The 18,848-nt window shown below is 43.9% G+C and overlaps 1 protein-coding gene across 1 annotated transcript; it reads left to right on the top strand.

The window, feature by feature from the left end:
* Positions 1-945: 945 nt before the first annotated feature.
* mn1b (meningioma 1b) lies at positions 946-18,608 on the top strand. The gene is made up of 2 exons (XM_041042611.1): positions 946-5,531; positions 17,114-18,608. Exons 1-2 carry the CDS (start codon positions 1,994-1,996, stop codon positions 17,347-17,349), a joined length of 3,774 nt encoding a protein of 1,257 aa, XP_040898545.1. The 5' UTR covers positions 946-1,993; the 3' UTR covers positions 17,350-18,608.
* Positions 18,609-18,848: the final 240 nt, after the last annotated feature.

The raw sequence follows: 18,848 nt of genomic DNA, 5'->3' as shown, positions 1-18,848 counted from the left end.
GATCTTAATATAATTTATATCTTTATTTCAACATCAGTGTCAGCTCAGATATTTAGGCTATATTCCTGATAGGGTGTCATTTCTCAGTCAGCACCTGCTATAAGTCTAATAAGGCCGAACTAATAAGACGATTTCATTATGCAGCACTGATTTGGAGTAAGGTGTCAGATTAAAAGCAGTTCCTGTTCATCCAGTATTTCTTATGCATTAGGAGAAATCCACCTCAGCATTGGTGACTGATGCCTACTCATCTGAAATAACAGTGTCTAAGTTGTAAACAAAATAAACAACTAGTTGCTCGTCTAGTAGTCCAACAAAAGCTTATCAGGTTATTAGCTGTTGCATTGTATGCTGTTGAAAACATGTTAAATTGGAGATGATACACAACTACCGAAGTGCTGGTCACTGCGTGGTCAATGGCTATAAGAGCAAAAAAAAAAATTCATAGGTGATGAGGTCTAAAGAAATATGAAAAAAGACCGAGCTTTGTGCTGAAATTCACTTCAAGCCCTGTTATTCCAGTGGAGGGTAAGAGAGTTGTAGTTGAGTGTTGAGGACTCACCTAAACTGTTGTAGACCACAGTTCTGTGGTATAATGGACAAAAAGGTTTGTGCAATCCCTTTGGATTTTTTTTTTTTAATCTGTGGGACGACATCCAGTTCAAACCTAATGAATGATTTTATTGTGAAAATACTGCGCGATCTGTTTCAGGTCTGAACATTACATTTTAAGTGAAATCCATTTTCTAAGATCTGATTTACACGCCAGAGTTTGCAATCTCATTCACTCCGCGGACCACCTTAAAAGCTTTCGTCCCGCCCTCAAAAGCTTTCTTTGGTCGCTCTGATTGGCTGAGCCCTCATGGATGGAAGTGGCTGCAGAAATGCAAAACTTGTTGCTGGCTTCTCTGGACGCGTTGATCTCACACAGCGCCAAGCGGCAGAGCGGAGTGTGAGTGTATCTGTGAATCGCTCCCAAGTGCACTCAGACCACACCAGACAAGACTCGGTAAACGGAGGGACGCACACGTTGGGAACGAAACGCACCGAAAGGACTTAAGGCACGGCGCTTTACTGCAAGGCGTATGACCGGCGGCGGGTGAAGGATGCTGTCAAGCCGCTCCGTCGTTGTGGAGTGCGGGTAGTGCACGACGACGCGCTGCTCCGGGTTCAGGTCGCGCAAACGGACGCTCCGGTTCTCCGGTGCCTGTGGGTTGGAGAACCGTGTTTGTGGACTTTCCATCACACTGGACTTTTAGCTGCACGCCTGCTCAGCAGTTGTCGAGATTTTTTGAAGGAGATCGGTGGGGCAGTATTTATTTAAAGAAAGATTTTTTTTTCCTTACTCATTTTCCCCGAGGTAGTTTTAACTCTACGGCTTCTATTGGACTTTCCCCCCGCTTGTTTCCAGTATGGGACCTTGTACTAAAAGTCGCTGTGGGACATTTGACATTGGACTGGAATAATGAATTAGCTGACAGAAAATGACATTTTCCTTGTTAGATCGCTCCAGATCTTCAGCGCTCTCCTTTTTAGCTTGTTAGCGAGATGTTTCGTGTCACGTTCGCCCCGAAGAAATGCGCACAGAAAAACTTTGGATTATGATAAGTCACCCGTGCTGCAAGTTAAACACTGCTGTTTTACATTTTTCTGCTTAAGCAAAGACAAAAAAAAGAAGAGCAGCCAAGTGCAGCGCGTAAATCCTGAGGACGCGGACACAGTTTACGTTCGTATTTGGACACAGTCTGTCCCTCTCTCCTCCGCGTCCTTGGAGAAGTTGAAAAACAAAAACAATTGATCCACAGCAATGAGAACTTATCTGGTGAGTTTCAGCATTTAAAGTAGATAAAGCAGTTTATTCAGCAGCTGTAATACAAACATTTGAATAGTTTCTTGTATATCTTTTTTTTTTTTTTTTTTGGCTTTTTGCTTTGTGGGGACAGACGGAAAAACTGGCAAACTGGCCGTCATGTGGGATTGATTGCAAGGGAGTATGTTTGGGCTGGAGCAGTTTGGTTCTCAGATTAATAGCAGAAACCCTGGCCAGTCAGAGAGAAACATAAACCAATCGAGACTGAACATGGGCTCCCATTATAAAAGCCCAGGTTTTCACGCTGGAGGCCCGCCGGGAGCTGTGGAACCCGGCATGGGCCCTCTGAGCGAGCCACAAATGCTGGGGCTCAATATGAACATGAATGGAGAGCAGTACGGGGGCTTTCACCCGCGGGGCCACTCGGACATGCATGCAGGCGGCGGGCTTCAGCAGCAGCAGCAACAGCAGCAGCAAGGACCCATGCATGGATTTTTTAACAACCAGCAACCTCATCAAGGACATCCTCACGGCCATCAACCTCACCCCCACCAACATCACCCTCATTTCAGTGGGAATTTCGGAGGCCCGGAGCCAGGGTCATCATGCCTGCATGGTGGCAGGCTAATGGGCTACAACAACAATGGCATGGGACCACAGCAGGGCTTTGGAGAAGGATTTGATCCTCTTGCTGAGGGACAGGCAGGGGACGGCTTTCCCCAGCAGCAGCAGCAGCAGCAGCGGCCTGGTAACATGCCTGACTTTCAACATCACGGGCCTCCCAGTGGCAGCCATGCTGTCCCTGCGCCCTGTCTACCCCTCGACCAGTCACCTAACAGAGCAGCATCCTTCCATGGCCTCCCTTCCTCTTCATCCTCCTCCTCTGAGACTCATGGCCTGGAGCCTCGGCGGATGCCTAACCAGGGAGCCGTAGAGGGATTAGAGTATAACTTCCCAAGTGAGCCACCATCTGGACATTTTGATGTACCTGTATTTTCCCCATCAGAATCAGAATCTCAGTTACCCCATTTTGGGCCAGGAAGGCCAGTTCCCAGCGGGAATTTCCCAGGGAACCCTGGCATGCCACGGACGCCAGGTATGCAGGGCATCTCTAAGGGACACCAGCCACCACCACAGCCCCAGCAGCCTCAGCATGGAGTGTTTTTTGAGCGTTTTGGAAATGGCCGGAAGGTGCCCGTGGGAATGGAGCCGGGGGTCAATGCAAGACATCCTCTCATGCAGCAGCAACAACAGGCTAGCTTGATAGCCAGACAGAACTCATGCCCCCCTGGCCTCCCCCGACCCCCTCAGGCTGAGCCCGGCTCTACTAACCCTAACATTCTGGACGGAGGGGTCATGATGCCTGGCCAACACAACCAGTTTGAATATCCTATTCACAGACTGGAAAATAGGGGTCTGCACCCCTATGGGGACCCCATGTTTAATATGCAACAGCCAGCTCCTCCTCCCTCCCAACAGCCCCCGAACCAGAGGCTGCAACACTTTGACTCTCCTTATATGAATATGGCGAAAAGGCCTAGATTTGACTTTCCTAATGCACATGGCGGTGAAGGCTGGTGCGGTGGTATGGATAACCACCTCTCTCCCTCTGCCTACCCCGGCTTGCCTGGAGAGTTCACCCCACCTGTGAGTGAAGGTTTCCCACCAGGTCCCCTGCAGCATCCGGGGCCTGAGCAGCAGTCTCTGCAGCAGCGCCAGAATGCAGCCATGATGATAAAACAGATGGCCTCTCGCAACCAGCAGCAGAGGATGAGGCAGCCCAGTCTGCAGCAGCTGGGTCACCACGGCGATGTACCTCCTGGCCCAATGGCTCACGGAGGCCCAGTGGGGAACATGCCCCAGCCCAACTTTGACAGGGAGAATGGTGGCAGGATGCCCAACATTGATGGACAAAATCCTCATGTCACTCAGGAGAACTCTTGGTTCCAAGGATCCCACCCACCAGGGGAGATGATGTCACGGCGTATGGGTGGAGCGGGTAATGAATCAGGGCCCCATGATATGGGGCTGCAGCAGAATGGGGCTGGGATGATGTTTAGGCCGGGCATGGGCATGCAGGAGCCCATGAGAATACCTGGGGATGGGCACGTGCAGGCTCTGCACTCTCCGGGCATGCACTCACAATTCAGCGGCAACATGGGCAACCTCTCACAAATGCAGTCTCCAGGAGCAGGAGCAGGGCATCCCAATGCACCAGCAGAGAGGCGGCCAGCTGACTTCCCTGCTCCTCCAATGGGAGCACAGCCAACGTTTCCCTATGGGGGGGCTAACCGTCCAGGGCCAGCCCACAGCGCTCCCCAGGGGGTAAGCACCTCACCAGGGAGCTACCCTCCTCAGTCTGAGTTCCCCTCAGGCCAGCGGTCGTCTGTTAGTAAGCTTGGAGCTCTGTCCCTTGGGAACTTCAGCAAAACCAGCACTAAAGACAGTGTTTTCGGCCAGAGCTGCCTGGCGGCCCTTTCCACAGCCTGCCAGAACATGATCGCTAGCCTAGGGGCCCCCAATCTTAACGTAACATTCAACAAGAAGAACCAAAATGAGGGCAAGCGAAAACTGAGTCAGACAGAGCAGGACATTAATAGCAGCACATCTAATGGGACTGGCAGTGCTGGTCCTGAATATTTTCAGAGCAGCACTTCCCAGAACAGCCAGATGCCTGGCACCGGGAATAGCAACTCTAAGCCTGCAAGTCAAAGCCAGACGGTGCAGGGGGAAGCCAGTGCCCTCTCCCCAAATTACAACATGGACGCTACCCCATGCAGTGAGGGGAAGGCAACAACAGGGAGTGGGAGAGGGAGAGGGAGGAGAAAAAGAGACAGTGGACATGTGAGCCCTGGAATTTTTTTTTCCTCTGACAATGGTAACCCTGTTGTAAGTCCAGGCCAGCAGACCCCCTCAGCTGGCGTTGGGGAGAGGGGTGGGGGCACGCCCCATGACAAACACCTCCAATCACCTTCTTGGGGAAAAGGAGGAGAACTAATGTTGGGGGACCAGGCCGACCTGATGTCTTCTTTGGACAGTGGCATTCAAAGCGTGGCCAAGTCTGACAGTAGCTCACCGCGAGTGGACTTTCCTGACGATGTCAGCACCCACTATGGCAATGAGGATGAGGTGTCCTCCAGCTCAGATGCAGGAGGGGCCTCAGCCACCAAGCCTAATCGCAGCCCTCTAATCACCGGCTCACCCAAAATGCAGAGGAGTGACCATGGGTTGATAAATGGACAGAAGCCCCTCGGCATGGGCATTAACAATCATACTACCTCGACACCAGACAGTTATGGACTGAATGCTGGTGGGGGCACAGGGGCTAGTGGTGTGAGTCACCCGGGCACTCCTGGAGTGGAGCAGGTACGCACCCCGTCCAGCACCTCTGGCCAGGAAGAAATCCACCCTCTGGAGATTCTGCAGGCCCAGATCCAGCTTCAGCGACAACAATTCAGTATCTCTGAGGACCAGCCCCTGGCCATGAAGAACGGCAAAAAGAATGGCGACTGTCCCTCACAGAACGGAGACAATGAGCTGGCGAGCTGCAGCCCGGATGCTGGGAAGGGCTCAATGGGCACTATTGACCTTGACACCCTCATGGCAGAGCAGCACGCCACCTGGTACGTGCCCAGTGACAAGGCCATGATGGATGGGTCAGAGGATGACAAGGCCATGGGACCCTGGGAAAAAAATAAGAGCCAAAACAACAGTAAAGAAGGTAAATCAAACAGTTTTCATTCTTATAGTTCAGTTTTCACCACTTTTTTTTCTTCTTCCTCTCTCACCCTCTGGTGTTTAACACTCACTCTCACACATGCAACTCAGACTGCATTAACTGATAGGTTTAGCTTGTAAAAACAGTATTTTTCCAATATTAAAATGCTATTTACTTTATCTGAAACAAAGTGTAAAACCACGGACATAACAGGTAAAATACTCTGGTGACGCTGATCATAGAGGACTTTATGTCCATATTGTGCGGCCAGTAAGTAGCCGTCTCTTTGAGTTGTAGAGGTTTAGTCTATAGGAAGATAATAAATTTAATGGCAGAGGCATTCGAGTCTTTGCAAAGAAAAAACAGATTTATGCGCTTATTTTTCTTGTTAAATCGAGTCCGTATTGAAGAATGTAAAAAAAAAAAGATTATCAGAATGGAGCGGGTTTTAAATGCCATCTAACTGAGCACTGTAAACCTTGTACCTTTCTCTGTAACGTATTTTTATAGGTTTCTTCATTGTAGAGGCACTTCAAAAGAACAGCTCAAGAAAAGTAAACATTTCCTGTGGTTCTTTATCTCGGTTTTCAGGGTGAACAACTACATTGAGAAGATTAATAGCTTTTTGAGGATATGCGTTTGCGCAGCGGGGTTCCCCTCGCCTTGTTACGTGTTTGTTTTTGTTATTACCATGGGATAATGCAGAGCTGGAGAAAGTGGATTGATTTTTATATTGGGAGGACAGCATTTCAGGTTTTAATTATCGTGGTGATATTCACACAGCCTTTCATTTTTAGTTTTATTTTCCGTGGGAAACAATTTAGAAAACTTTTAATACTGTTTAGTTTTAGAACTGTGGAATGTTTATTTTTTAAACAATTAGTGAATATTTATTATTTTTATTATTTTATCTTTGCCACTTTTGATTTGATTTATTCTAATTTTTTTCTTATCTTACTCAGAGATAAATGTTTTTGGACGTTCCTTACAACACAGGGTTTCTTAAGGAAAATAGAAAATCTTCTGGCCTAAAGTCACAGAAGCAGTTTTTCAAATAGACGGACATATTTTTACACTCTGCAAATGTACGTTCATGGTTACAGGTAGTTTTATCTTAATGTTTTTATGGTGTCTTTATATTAAAATGCAGATAACAAAATTTACTGTTAAGTTCTTAAGATGCGGATTAGTTTATTCTTGTAATTCTTCTTGTAATTATTCCATTAATAATAATTATATTAATACGATAGTATTATAAGTTATTATTATTATTATTTTCACGAAGTTATTATGTTGTTATGTTATGAATATTATTTTGTGTGCTTTAATCGTAATAGAAAACAAATCGTATGCCTTATTATGCACCGCCGAATTAGGATAGCTGTATGTATCAGGTTGTCTTGGTTTTATATATATATATATATATATATATATATATATATATATATATATATATATATATATATATATATATATATATATATATATATATATATATTTGGGTGTTGTTTCCTTCTTTTCTTTTTTTTCACGTTGGCTGTTTCCAAATCACGTTACTATCTATATATATATATATATATATATAATAATTTTAAAAAGCTGCAAAGGTTAAGCCTAGGAAGGGCCTGTGGATGCATGGATATATCATAATGTGGATATACGCATATATAAATATATATATATATATGTTTGTGGAAAGCGCCTAGCGCGTCTCGAGCGCCTCTTTGTTCTGATGAGTGCGGGTGCAGAGAGGGGCGGGGGCGCGCACCGCGCCGAGTCTGGACTCCAGGCGCATTGTTTATATGAGACTGAGCACTGGGTGTCGGGTAGTAACACTAAAGCTATTACATGGAAGCAGCACTGTAAATGACCATTTCGGCTGATGTAGTACGCTAATATCACCGCTCACGCTAATTATAAACGAATAGAAAAATAATAAGCAGTGAGGATATTAATTTGGGCCAGAATGATCAGAAACTAGTACAGTCCTTCTCATCCAGCTATTTGTTTTCCTCATGACGGGTCTGCACTGGTCCTCTCAGCTAATTTAGCAGACAAATGACAAGGTCATTGAACATTGTGGCTTTTTTTGTTCCCATGATTTCTTCCATTGTCATTTACAAAAGAGGTAACTGGGTTCTTTTAATGTGTAAAAATAAGAAAAAGAGAAAAAAAAAAAACAGAGCACGGGGATTTGTTGTAAAAAAAAAAATCCTGATGGCAGTGATAAGTAACATCATTACTTTTGATAATGATTAATGAGTATTCTTTTGAGCAGGAAACCCAACACTGATAAGCAGTCAGCCACACTCACCCTGTTGCATTCACTGTCTTAATTTCTCTGGGGCTGAGAGCACATTTAACATTACAGATTCACCAAAACACTTGTTATTTAAAATCAGAATAGTCTATTTTCTTCTCTCTTTTCCCCTTCCCTCCTCCCTCCTTCTCTCCTCTTCTCTGTCTCTCCTCTCCTCTCCTCTCCTCTTTCAGCCCTCCCTGCATGGTGGACAGGAGGCATGCAGCTCTGGAGCGATCGATAGCTAGTTAGCACAAATCACGGCTCCTGACAGTTTCTCATTTGAGTGCTTCAGACAGCAAAGATGAAAAAAGGGTGGAGGTGTATTTGGGAGGGGAGGGGGATTTTGAGATTGAATCTGATGCTTAGGCTACACAGAAGGGAGCAAAATAACATAATAATTTAAGATAAGTCATAGCGCACAGTGTAGTTCCATAAGAGCCAACATCCCACAGGCTTTTCACACTGCAAAAGATATCCACCTCAAACAGTCTAGTTTTAAGACCTCAGTCTCCTGAACAAAAATCTCCCACTGGGGGAGGTAATGTCAGTGACACCAGTTTAAAATAAATCAGGCCTATTCATCAGTCCATTAGTGTGAACTACATGTAACTTGGTCAAGAAAACTCTTAAAACATGATCATTTTCATTAGGGTAAAATGAATGCGTGTAATTCCAGCGACAGTGGAAATTATTTTTTCCCCCCTTACAAGTTTAAATAACATTTTAATCTTCGCCACAAGATGACATAACTTAGCATGTTGTTGTTTTTTTTGCAGTGGAAATATTCTGAAAGGTTATATAAGTCTGAAATACAGGCTAAGGATTGTGTTTTCTTAGGTGGGAAATGTGATATATTTTTTATTGCAGGTGAAATAGTTTTCTACCTGTCCACTTCCAAAAACTCATGACCATTTCATTTACATGTATTGTATAGGCCTTATTTTTCCCTCATATGAGTGTTGTTGAATTATGCATAGATCATTTTCATTCTTAGCACATGCTTAGAAATAGCACTCTATCAGGTTGCTGAATTCAATATTAATATACAGTAATTAATACAATGATTTACAGACATACCTTATTTTAAATACCCAATTAAAAATGAAAATGTAAATTGAAAATGCACTTGAATTTAATTTATTATAATTATAAGCAGAACTGTGTGCTTTCTCATTTTAATTTACACGCAAATTGAATTTAGTCGTCAGGCATTCGACTCCATGTGAGATCCTGTCTCTCTGATCTGTTTCTGGTGAGAGTTCAGAACTAAAACGTGATGAGTATTATTTTAATTTTTTTGTTAGTTTTTAGTTAGTGGTTTTTTTTTTTTTTTTTTACCTCAGTGTTGCAAGTTAACTTTAACTGCTTGAGAATTAAAACAGGTGAATCGTGTGTACTTTAGTGATGCTCAGGAGTTTTTTTCAGATGAGCTGATGGCAGTGATGGTGAAAAACCACAGGGTCAAGGGTCACTTTGGTCACATAGGGGTGAATGTTTCCATTGCTTTAGTGCAGCTCCACCAAAAGAAAAAAAAATGCTATGAAACGTCTGAGGGGCTTCAGATCATTTTGTTGCCAGGTGTGTTTGTATTAACGCCTTGAGCAAGAGAAAATACAGGAGCCACTAATCTTACTATGATACGAATAAGACACACGGCACAAATTCAGCGTCCTCTGGATATTTGAATGTCCAGACAAGTAGCCAGTAAAAGTTAAACTTCTCTTATTTGTAGAGGAGCTGCAATCAAACTGCTATATTGTGTTCACCCAGTGCATCCCAAGCTCACCCTCTCTGTGGTCCCTGTGTGCCTGTTTAAAGTGACGCGTGCTGCAGTAATGGCCCCCTTTGGACCCCATATTTGGCCTCCTCTCTCTGTGACAGCACGTAGCTCAAGTTTTTCCACTAAGGCACAGTTATACCTGCTGCTATAAGCTCATAGCCTGCAGATTCTTGAGTGCTACACTGCATCTTCCGCTCCAAAGGAGTTGAGGTGTACACATGCAACTTTCCTTGTGCGGTGTCAGTTAATATTATTTCCCCTTTTTTAAAAATTTCTTTTACGCTCTTCCTCTTCCCTTCTCTTCTGTATATCTTAGCCAGAAGCTGACCGTTCTTTTGGAAACTCATGCTTAGTCTTGATAACAGGCAACCAGCAGGCGTAGGAAGTGATTCAGTTATTTTTATTTTTACTTTTCACTGTTTTTGCCACATACACTTGAGTAACTTTTCTTTTTTTCTTTTTTTTTAATCAGCACAGCTCACAGTTGACCCTGTGGAACAGTTTCACTCTTCACTCTCAGTAATCAGTCCTTAAACAGCTCTAATAATGATCAAATCTCTGTTGCTCTGACTTTGACAGGTTTGAGAAGAGGGAACTTGTATCTTATCACACCTACTAGAAAGCACTTAAATCCACAGAAAGAGCCGTATTGATATTCCACCATGGAAAACAATCCTGTGAGACTACCTGCCTTTGACATTTCAGTACGACAACAACCACCACAAATCGCACCAGTAATTTCTATTTCCTTTTTCTAAAAAAAGAAGAAAGTGATTGGCACGTGCTTGAATGTGGAAAAAAAAAACAGCTTGGGGCCGTCTGTGTTCTTTACCTGTCATCACAAGGTCTTTCATATTGACTTTTTTTTTTTTTTTAACAATACACATCCACCAAGCCTCTCACATACTCCTGTACTGCAGTAATGATAATCATTATGATAATCATAGCAATTAGCCTTGGTAATATTGTTTCCAAAAGTCATAATTCAACCTCAGGCAACTCCTGTAAGTCGACTTGGTTATTGACAGGTTCATCAGGGCTACAAAGAACAGCTAGTGTATGTCTTTAAGTGCCGATTTCAGCAACGCAAATACTACAACTCCTAAACAAAGTCCTCCCTGATGTGGACAAAGAAAACAACACTGTTTTTACTGTTATCGTGTTATATGTTTTCTTCTTGCTGCACGTTTGTGATTGTATGCATCTGCGTATGTGTGTGCTGGTATGCACGTGAGCATGTGAGGAAGGGCAGGTTTGTAGAGGCTGCAACCTGATAGTGTGGATTTGTCAGCTGTAGACATAAAGTTTGATTTATTTAGACTCGGTGTCAGGCTCACGGCTTCAGCTCCCCGATCTCAGGTGTCTCGCTTGGTGGAACACGCTCACTTAATTCGAATGTGTTGAAAATATTTAAGAGTATTTACTTGACTTGTAAATAGTGCAGGACTGAAAAATGCCCATCACGCATTTAAAGTGTCTGCAACTGAAGACAGTGTTTGCGAGTGTGCGCGAGCATTCCTGTTTGTTTATGTGCTACGTGTGTGTGTGCGTGCGTGTGTGTGCTCTATGTTCCTGGGCTTTTGCAAGACACTGAGCACTACTGACAGTCAAAGGAAGCCTATGAAAGAAGCATGCTTGTGACTGATGAAGAGAAAAAAATGAACAAAGGTGTCAGGCCTTTTGCTTTGCTGGATTTTCAACTCTTCAAAATAGCAGCTCATCCGGTGTTTTGTTTTCCCTAGGGAAGGGTGTTAGAATAAAATAAAACTTGTCTCAGCATGTGGTAAATATTCTCCTCGGATGCAGCGGAGAATGGAAAGCTGAATTTATCTGAGAGATGCACAGAATGAGGAGATACAAACCTTCGACTGTGGATGAATGTCACATGCCTCCAAATGTCCAGACCAAAAAAAAAAAAAAAAATTAAATAAAAGCATCAGTTTGATACAGAGCTCCTGAATGGTGCCGTGGCTTCATATGTTACCCGTGATGTAAGTTCAGATTTTACACACACACACGTGTGTGTACACGTGTGTGTTTTCAGGTTTTCAGAGGTGCAGATGTTGTCGCTCTGCCAGCAGCGGTTATGTTATTTGCCATACAGGTAGTCGTCAGGCGCCTTTAATTTGTATTGAAGAATTGACAAATGAGTTGTGACACTGGAGCTGTTTCTCCTGAGAGACAGAAGTAAAGACTGATGGAGTGAAAGAGAAAGTAACAGAGATAGAGAGGAGTTTTTTTTCAGAGAACATCTGTAGTTTCTCACATGTAGCGAGTGGCTGTGTAATAGCTACCGTTTGCATTTATGGAAAAGAAAATAATTTAATTTCAAAATATTTTTTTTCCATCAGTTTCATGCTCCATAACTGTTGTTCATTCTTGTCTGTATGCAGAAGCTTAAGGAACGTATGTGTGTGTGTAGCTGTATCTCTTTAAAACATCTCCCTCCTTCATAATATAACTAGTTAACACATAACAGAAAAGGGCTAAACAGACAATATCATTTTTAAATGTTATGTATTTAATTACAAAGAATAAAAAATCTATTTACACTTTTGTTACATTACATTTTTTTGCAGTTCCTCAAACAGAATTCAGAACTACATACACACCATCATTTTTATTCAAAATAAAAATCTCTGTCATGCAAGTGCTTCTAATCCCAAAAATGCCACTGTTTTCATGTGTGGCTGACCTTTTCCGAAAAGGTGGAGACACACAAAACAAAGTGTGCAGAGCTGTGCTGAAACAAAATAGAGACAGCGAAGTAGATCAATATGTCACTGACTTGGATGACATGCTGGACAGGTCCTGGACATGGTTGTGAGTTATGAAGCAGGCACTAAATCACTTCCCATGTTCTGATTTGTGTCTGGTTTCCTAAGCACCTCTTGTGGCCAGAGGGGGGGAGGTTTGTGTGTGTGTGTGTGTGTGTGTGTGTGTGTATGAGTTTGAGGCAATGGGACTGGGTGTGTTGCTGGAGAAAAGGTAACGAACGCTGGGGGCAATGCCTGCCTGGGCAAGTTTTTCTTTTTTTTCTTTTTTCTCTTTACATTGCAGGCCAGAGAACAGGGAGGAAATTCAAATCAAAATAACCCCTGTGCCCTTGCCTGAGAAACGTGCCCCCCGCTCTCTCCAGATATGCTCCCTGCACTGAGGGAAAGGTCACACTACGGCACTTGGATGGAGTTGGGAAGGGGGGTTGCAGGGAGCCTTACATGCCCCCTATGCACCCTGGGGCATGGGATACCTGAGCTAATACCTCTGTTAGCCCCTATATACTGAGTTAAGATTTTCCTGAACACACCTGTGGTTGAAGGATATATTATTTGATTTTGTGGGTGTCTTAATTACGTCTGATCATTTTTTGACCTGCGTGTGCAGTCGTTTCTGTCACTGTGGGGAGACACCATAGAAAGAACCTTAAGGTGTTGTATTTCGGCCAGACAGAAACATTTTCCTCCGTTTGATATCCCTCCTGGTTAAAATCAGACCTTTTCCTGCCCCCGGTTTCTTTCATTTTTTTTAAATCAGACTTTTTCTCTGTGGATTGTGACGGGTGTTTTGTGCTGACAAAGACCGAGTCCTCACACCAGGCCATAGTGGTAGTTGTTATGCTAAAGGAATCTGACCTGATGTCACACACTGTCATAGGAGCGAAGGCCTTTGGGTGTTTTTGTCAGCGAGCGGAGCTCTCTGATTGGGCTGGTTTGTGTTCAGAGAGGATGGGGTCGCGCCCTCGGGAGCACGAGGTTAAAGGTGAAGTATCGTCATGGAAGTATAGGGCTTGGGATAGAAAGGGCAGAGGGCTGCCGCATGGGATTGTGGGGTGTGGGAAATCAATGTGACGGCTCTGAGGAACTTGCACCAGAAAGAAAGAAGCTTTGCAGATTTAAACCTTCTCGCGTGCACTTTATTTTCTTCCTCTGTTGTTAGAGAAATACATTTAATTGTTTCTTTTCTGCCCTTCTTATTTTGCAAATACAATATCTGTGTCAGCTTCAAAGGTTACTGTCATTATTTTTAACAGCTGAGTGTGTTGTTTCTTTTAAGACTAATTGAGAAAATAATTGCAGGCTGTAACACGTATTATTAAATTGCTGGAAAACACAGTCTCCAAGCAGCCATTGTTTACCTCCCTCTGCATTGCTTCGAGTGTGTTGAGTGTGTGTGGTATGACATGTAAACCCGTGTCAGGCCGTCAGCTCCCAGACACATTGGTGTCAAGCAGACAACCAGAGCTGTGCACTGTGCTCCCTGCCTTCATGGCATCCGAAGCTCTACTCATCTCTGTAAATCGTCTGTGGCTGTGTGTGTGAGACAGCTCCCAAACCCCGCTGCTCTGTGTGTGTGTGTGTGTGCTTGCACATTTGTGTGTGTGTGTACGTGTGTGTGAACATCATCACCAGACACTAAATAACAAAGTACAGCACTTGGGGCAAGAGATATAGCGATATAAATGCATCACATTAAATTCAGTATTTACTTAACACATCACTGTGGTAATCTTTTCTGGCTGTAATGTGGTTAAGGATATTTAGGTGTATTTGTGGCTCAGCGCAGCTGCTTGTGCTGTTACTGTTCCCTTTTTATTAGGTATTTTCCCCCTCGCTTGTTGATGCTAAGCACTTGTTCCCCTCAGATGAATAGGCTATTATTGAGATATTACCGTGGATATGAATTCTACGTTAGTCAATGAACAGCCATAACAACATAGATCTTATTGAGAAAAAAAAAAAAAAGATTTCCCTGCTTGTAAAATGTCATGGTGATTTGGGATTTAGACTTGTGTGATGTAGAATTTCACACTGCCGTTTCCACTTCTGAACGAATGTGCTGCCATGGATAATGCTTACAATTTAAGGGTAGTGTCTTGATTTTTCCATAAAATTCACATCCCCTGAATCCCCTTTGGCTACCCTATAATAGTGGGTGATATTTTAATCCTGTGGTGGTCAAGTGTTTGGCTTATTTTAAGCAGTGGATTTTGCATATGCTGTTAATTGAAAAGTGTTCTGTCACAAATAGCAATCACCCCACTCTGAGGGACTGCAGGTCTTTAACTTGAAGAAGTGATAGAAAAAATTAATAACTGGAAAAAAATTCTTTTGACAAGATTTGTTAAATTGTGTTTTAGATGTGTAAAAAGATTTTTTAACACAAGTTTATACCTGAACATGAATCCTGGGATTATATAAGCAGCAAATTTGTGAATGTGTGTGTGTAAGAAGGCGAGAGTTATCATGTCTGTAATCTGAGCTGTGAGTGTGTATTTCTTTCAGTGTATTTTCCACTCTTGTCCTTGCATTGAAGCTGAGTGATGTGTCTAGCTGGGATCGTGTGTGTGTGTGTTTCTGCATGCACGTCCATATGTATGTGGGCGTGTGTGTGTGTGTGCATGTGGAGCAGCGGCGGCGGCAGTGGTTGGCGTGTTGTGTGTTTTTGGCTGTGCATGTTGTCAGTTTGCTGTGTGTCATAGTGTCAGCAGTGAGCCAGGGGAACGCTTGGCTGCGTATTCAGGACGGTGCGGACCCTGCTGTGCCCAGCTAGCATGAGCTGCTGGCGGGTGCTGGAGGGCACAGTGCTGGGAAGAGGGAGTGTGAGTGGGTGGAGAGAGGAGGGTGTGTGTTTGTGTGTGTGTGTGGGGGGGGGGGGGGGGGGGGTCATACACCTCAGCATGGCGGGGTGTATGACTGGACCCTCTGGCAAATGTTAGATCTCCTCACCGCCACCACCAACACCGCTCTAAATCCTCATTTCTCCTTTACCCCCCTCACTCTCAGCCCCCACTTACACCGTGTCTCCAATCCTTGGGAGGGAGATGGAGAGAGAGAGAGGGAGAGAGAGAGAGAGAGAGAAATTTGCAGAGACCGACAGTCAGAGAGAGACAAACGAAACAGGGAACAACGGGAGGCTTGGCTGCCTGACCTTTTACCAAATCCCCCCACTTTTCCATTCCAGTGGTCGCAGCCCAGACAGGCTGGGGGGCAAGCCTGCCTCACTGCCTGCATGTCTGCCTGCCTGCTTCTCTCGGTTGTCCTAGCTGCCTGGCTTGGCTTGGCCTGGACTGGCCTTCTCTTCTCTGGCTGCGTTTTGTTAACACTGTGTCACTGCTGCCTCAGGGTTTGTGAAAGCAGAGAGGGGGGGGGGGGGGATGAAAACAGTAAGCAAAGCAAAACAAATGCTGTTTAAGAAGCAGAGAAAGATGAGCTAAAAAGGGGAAATGGGGTTGTGGATGATATGGAGGTCAGCACGGCGCTTCTCTTTTTCTCTTAGGTGAGCAGCAGACTGACTGGAGTGTTGTGATCTGCAGCCTCTGTGCCCAGACTGTGTCGTCTATCACAGCCTCTTCCTTCTCTGACACGTGTAACTCAGCTTGTCAGAGCTGTTTTTTACCTGTCTCTACACTCACCTAGTTGTCCCTGCACCTTAAAGGCCTGTGTCTTTGTGCAGCACACTGATCTGTTTCAACCATCCACGTGGAGCAAGGCAGTCGTATGTTCTGTGTGGAGAGGAGATGGGAGAATAATCGGCCTGATTTTAGTGAGGGATCCGTAACATCTTCACACGTTTTTTCTCTGTGCTCTGGGCTTGCTTGGAGGGAATACCCAAAGCACACAATGCAACACTAGTGTCACAACGCATAGCCCTACCATTACATCTTTCCTAGTTGTTGTGCTTCTCTTTCTCCTCTTGTATTTTGTGTGTCTTCTCCAAAACTCATCTTGATTTCTGTCCTCTTTTCCCTCAGTGCGCTGTAGTCTGTGCCTCAGCCGATGAAGTGTGACGCTGCGCTAGTATGTATAGTTTAGCCAAGCACTTCCTGTCCTCGTCAATCTTCCCCTTGACTAATTTTTTCGTTACACGGCACAAAGTGATTTTTCTCCATATGTGAAGCATGCATCTCAGGCGTCAGCATTAACTCTTTAATATGACGTATAATCAACCTGTATATGGATTTTCTGGAAGCGTGGCGCAACCATTTAAAATGAGTCTCCATCGGCGACACGGGGTTGATACCGTGGCATGGCCATTATACCAGTAAATTGGGTCAAGCAGGGTTAAAGGCCAGTTTTCTCAGTGCCCTTTGACCCTCTGACTGGAGGTCATGCGGGAGTGCTCCAGTTTTGCACGCCTCACCGAGAGCAAATGAGTGAGTGTATGTTTGTTGGTGTGTGTGTGTGTGTGTGTGTGTGTGTGTGTGTGTGTGTGTGTGCGTGTGTGTTTTCACATGTGTATATCAAGCATGAGGAGGTGGAGTGTGAGGAGAGGAAGCTTTGCTTACAGCCTCCTTTTCAGGTTGTATTGATGGAGGGGGGGGTGGAATAGTGTTGAATTAATTTCACAGTGCAGATTTAGAGTGGGATGTGAAAATGACACTGGTTTAATTAAAAGTGTGTATTTTAAATGGTTCATCTGTATCAGAGAATGCCAGTTGCTTGAAGTTGTTTTTCATTTTTCTACAGTCTTAATTAACCTTTTCCTCTCTGTGCTTGTCTGCAGAATCGGAGCTGTCCCAGAGTAAGGCTGGAGCTGGGGCCCCGGGGGCCGGAGGAGGAGGAGGAGGAGGAGGAGGAGGAGGAGGGAGCAGTGGAGGGAACCACCTGCAGTGCCTGTCCGTCCACTGCACAGATGAGCTGGGGGACAGTAAGGGCAGAGGGGGGCCCGTCTCGTCCTGGCGCTCTCTCCATTCTGATATCTCCAACCGGTTTGGGACATTTGTGGCGGCACTGACTTGAACAGAAAGCAGGCCCAGCAGGAAGAAGGACAGAAGGACAGAAGGATGGAAGGACGGAAGATTACAAAATACGAAGAAGGAACGATTAAGAGACAAATAATGAGGATGAGGATGATGATTATGATGATGGTAAGGTGTCGATGAGGCAACTGCAAGCAGCTCTTGCCTGTTCAGGGAGAGAAAGACATTTACACTCATAAATGCAAACATGAACAAAGACACACACACATGCACACTCACGTAAACACACACCCACACATATAAACACATGCAAATACCATGTTTTTTCTGATACATGCAGTCACTCTTTAGGATCTCTCACATACTGCTGGACAATACAGCTCGGGCTCTACTCAGTGACGCCCAAATCTGGAAAACCTCAAATCAATATTTTTTTTTTTTTTTTATTTTCTTTGTTGAAGAAAAATAAAGAAATGTCAAAGGAGGAGAATACAAAACCAGAAGAAGCAGAAGAAGAGATATTCAGTTGTCATTGGTTGTGATTGTATACCAGTGTTGAGTCTTTCTTGTGATGCGACCATTGTCTCATGATTCTACTCTACTGTTTGTTGCCTCCCAACCCGTAAATTTACTGTCTCCAAAAGTACAGAATTAGAGATTTTGCCCCCACACACACATTCAAATGAGGCCTACAGGTTCATTAGAAGTGGCCTGCGCACCAAGAAGCAAGAACAAGAGGAAGACGTGAAGAGACGGGCGATCATGCATGAATGTAACCCAACAATTTTTTGTGAACATAACTTTTTCCCTCTTTGTCAAAATAAATTTTAACCTTTTTCATTTGCTGCTCTTAATCATTTAAGATTTGTTGTAGTTCTCTGTTCTTTATATTGGCAAGAACATCCTTCTCTCCTTTTTCTTCTCTTCACTTCTGCCACCAACCTTATGAGCTCTACCACTTGTGTACAATTCATCCAATGGGAACTGAAAATGGAGGTCAAGGGAGTGTTTAATAAGGGAATTGAAAAAAAAGACTATTGGTATTGCACATGTATAATAAGAGAAAATTTGCTGTGTGTTAGGCAATCTTGTAATCTTTAAATAAAGCTTCTGTTGAATTTGAATTTCTGAAACAATAGATGGAGGACTGTGACGGCAATTTACGAACTGATTTTGTTTTTGTTTTTTTCCTTTTTTTAATGATATGTAAAGTGCAGTCGTCTGTTTTCCTGCATATTGTATATATCTGTATATGTTTTATTGAGTAACTAAATAACAATAAATATGACGTTAAAGGTGCTATTTGTGTTTACTTTGGCAGTTGGTTTTATTCCTCAGTACCCAAAGAAATTGTCAGTCACAGGAAAAAGGAAATCAAAAATGATAGTGTCATTTGGTATTTTGCGCACGGTGTAACACACACTTTAAGATTTTCTATTCAAGGAATATTCACTGCTGCAGAATACTGTGTACCCTGAGGATCATCAGTGAATTACAGAGGTACCTACCATATATTCCAAGTGACAGATATGACAGGGA

The sequence above is a fragment of the Toxotes jaculatrix genome, chromosome 7 (assembly GCF_017976425.1).
Source record: "Toxotes jaculatrix isolate fToxJac2 chromosome 7, fToxJac2.pri, whole genome shotgun sequence".
Classification (NCBI taxonomy): domain Eukaryota; kingdom Metazoa; phylum Chordata; class Actinopteri; family Toxotidae; genus Toxotes; species Toxotes jaculatrix.
Note: the sequence above shows the minus strand (reverse complement) of the source record. Positions and strands in the feature narration are given on the sequence as shown.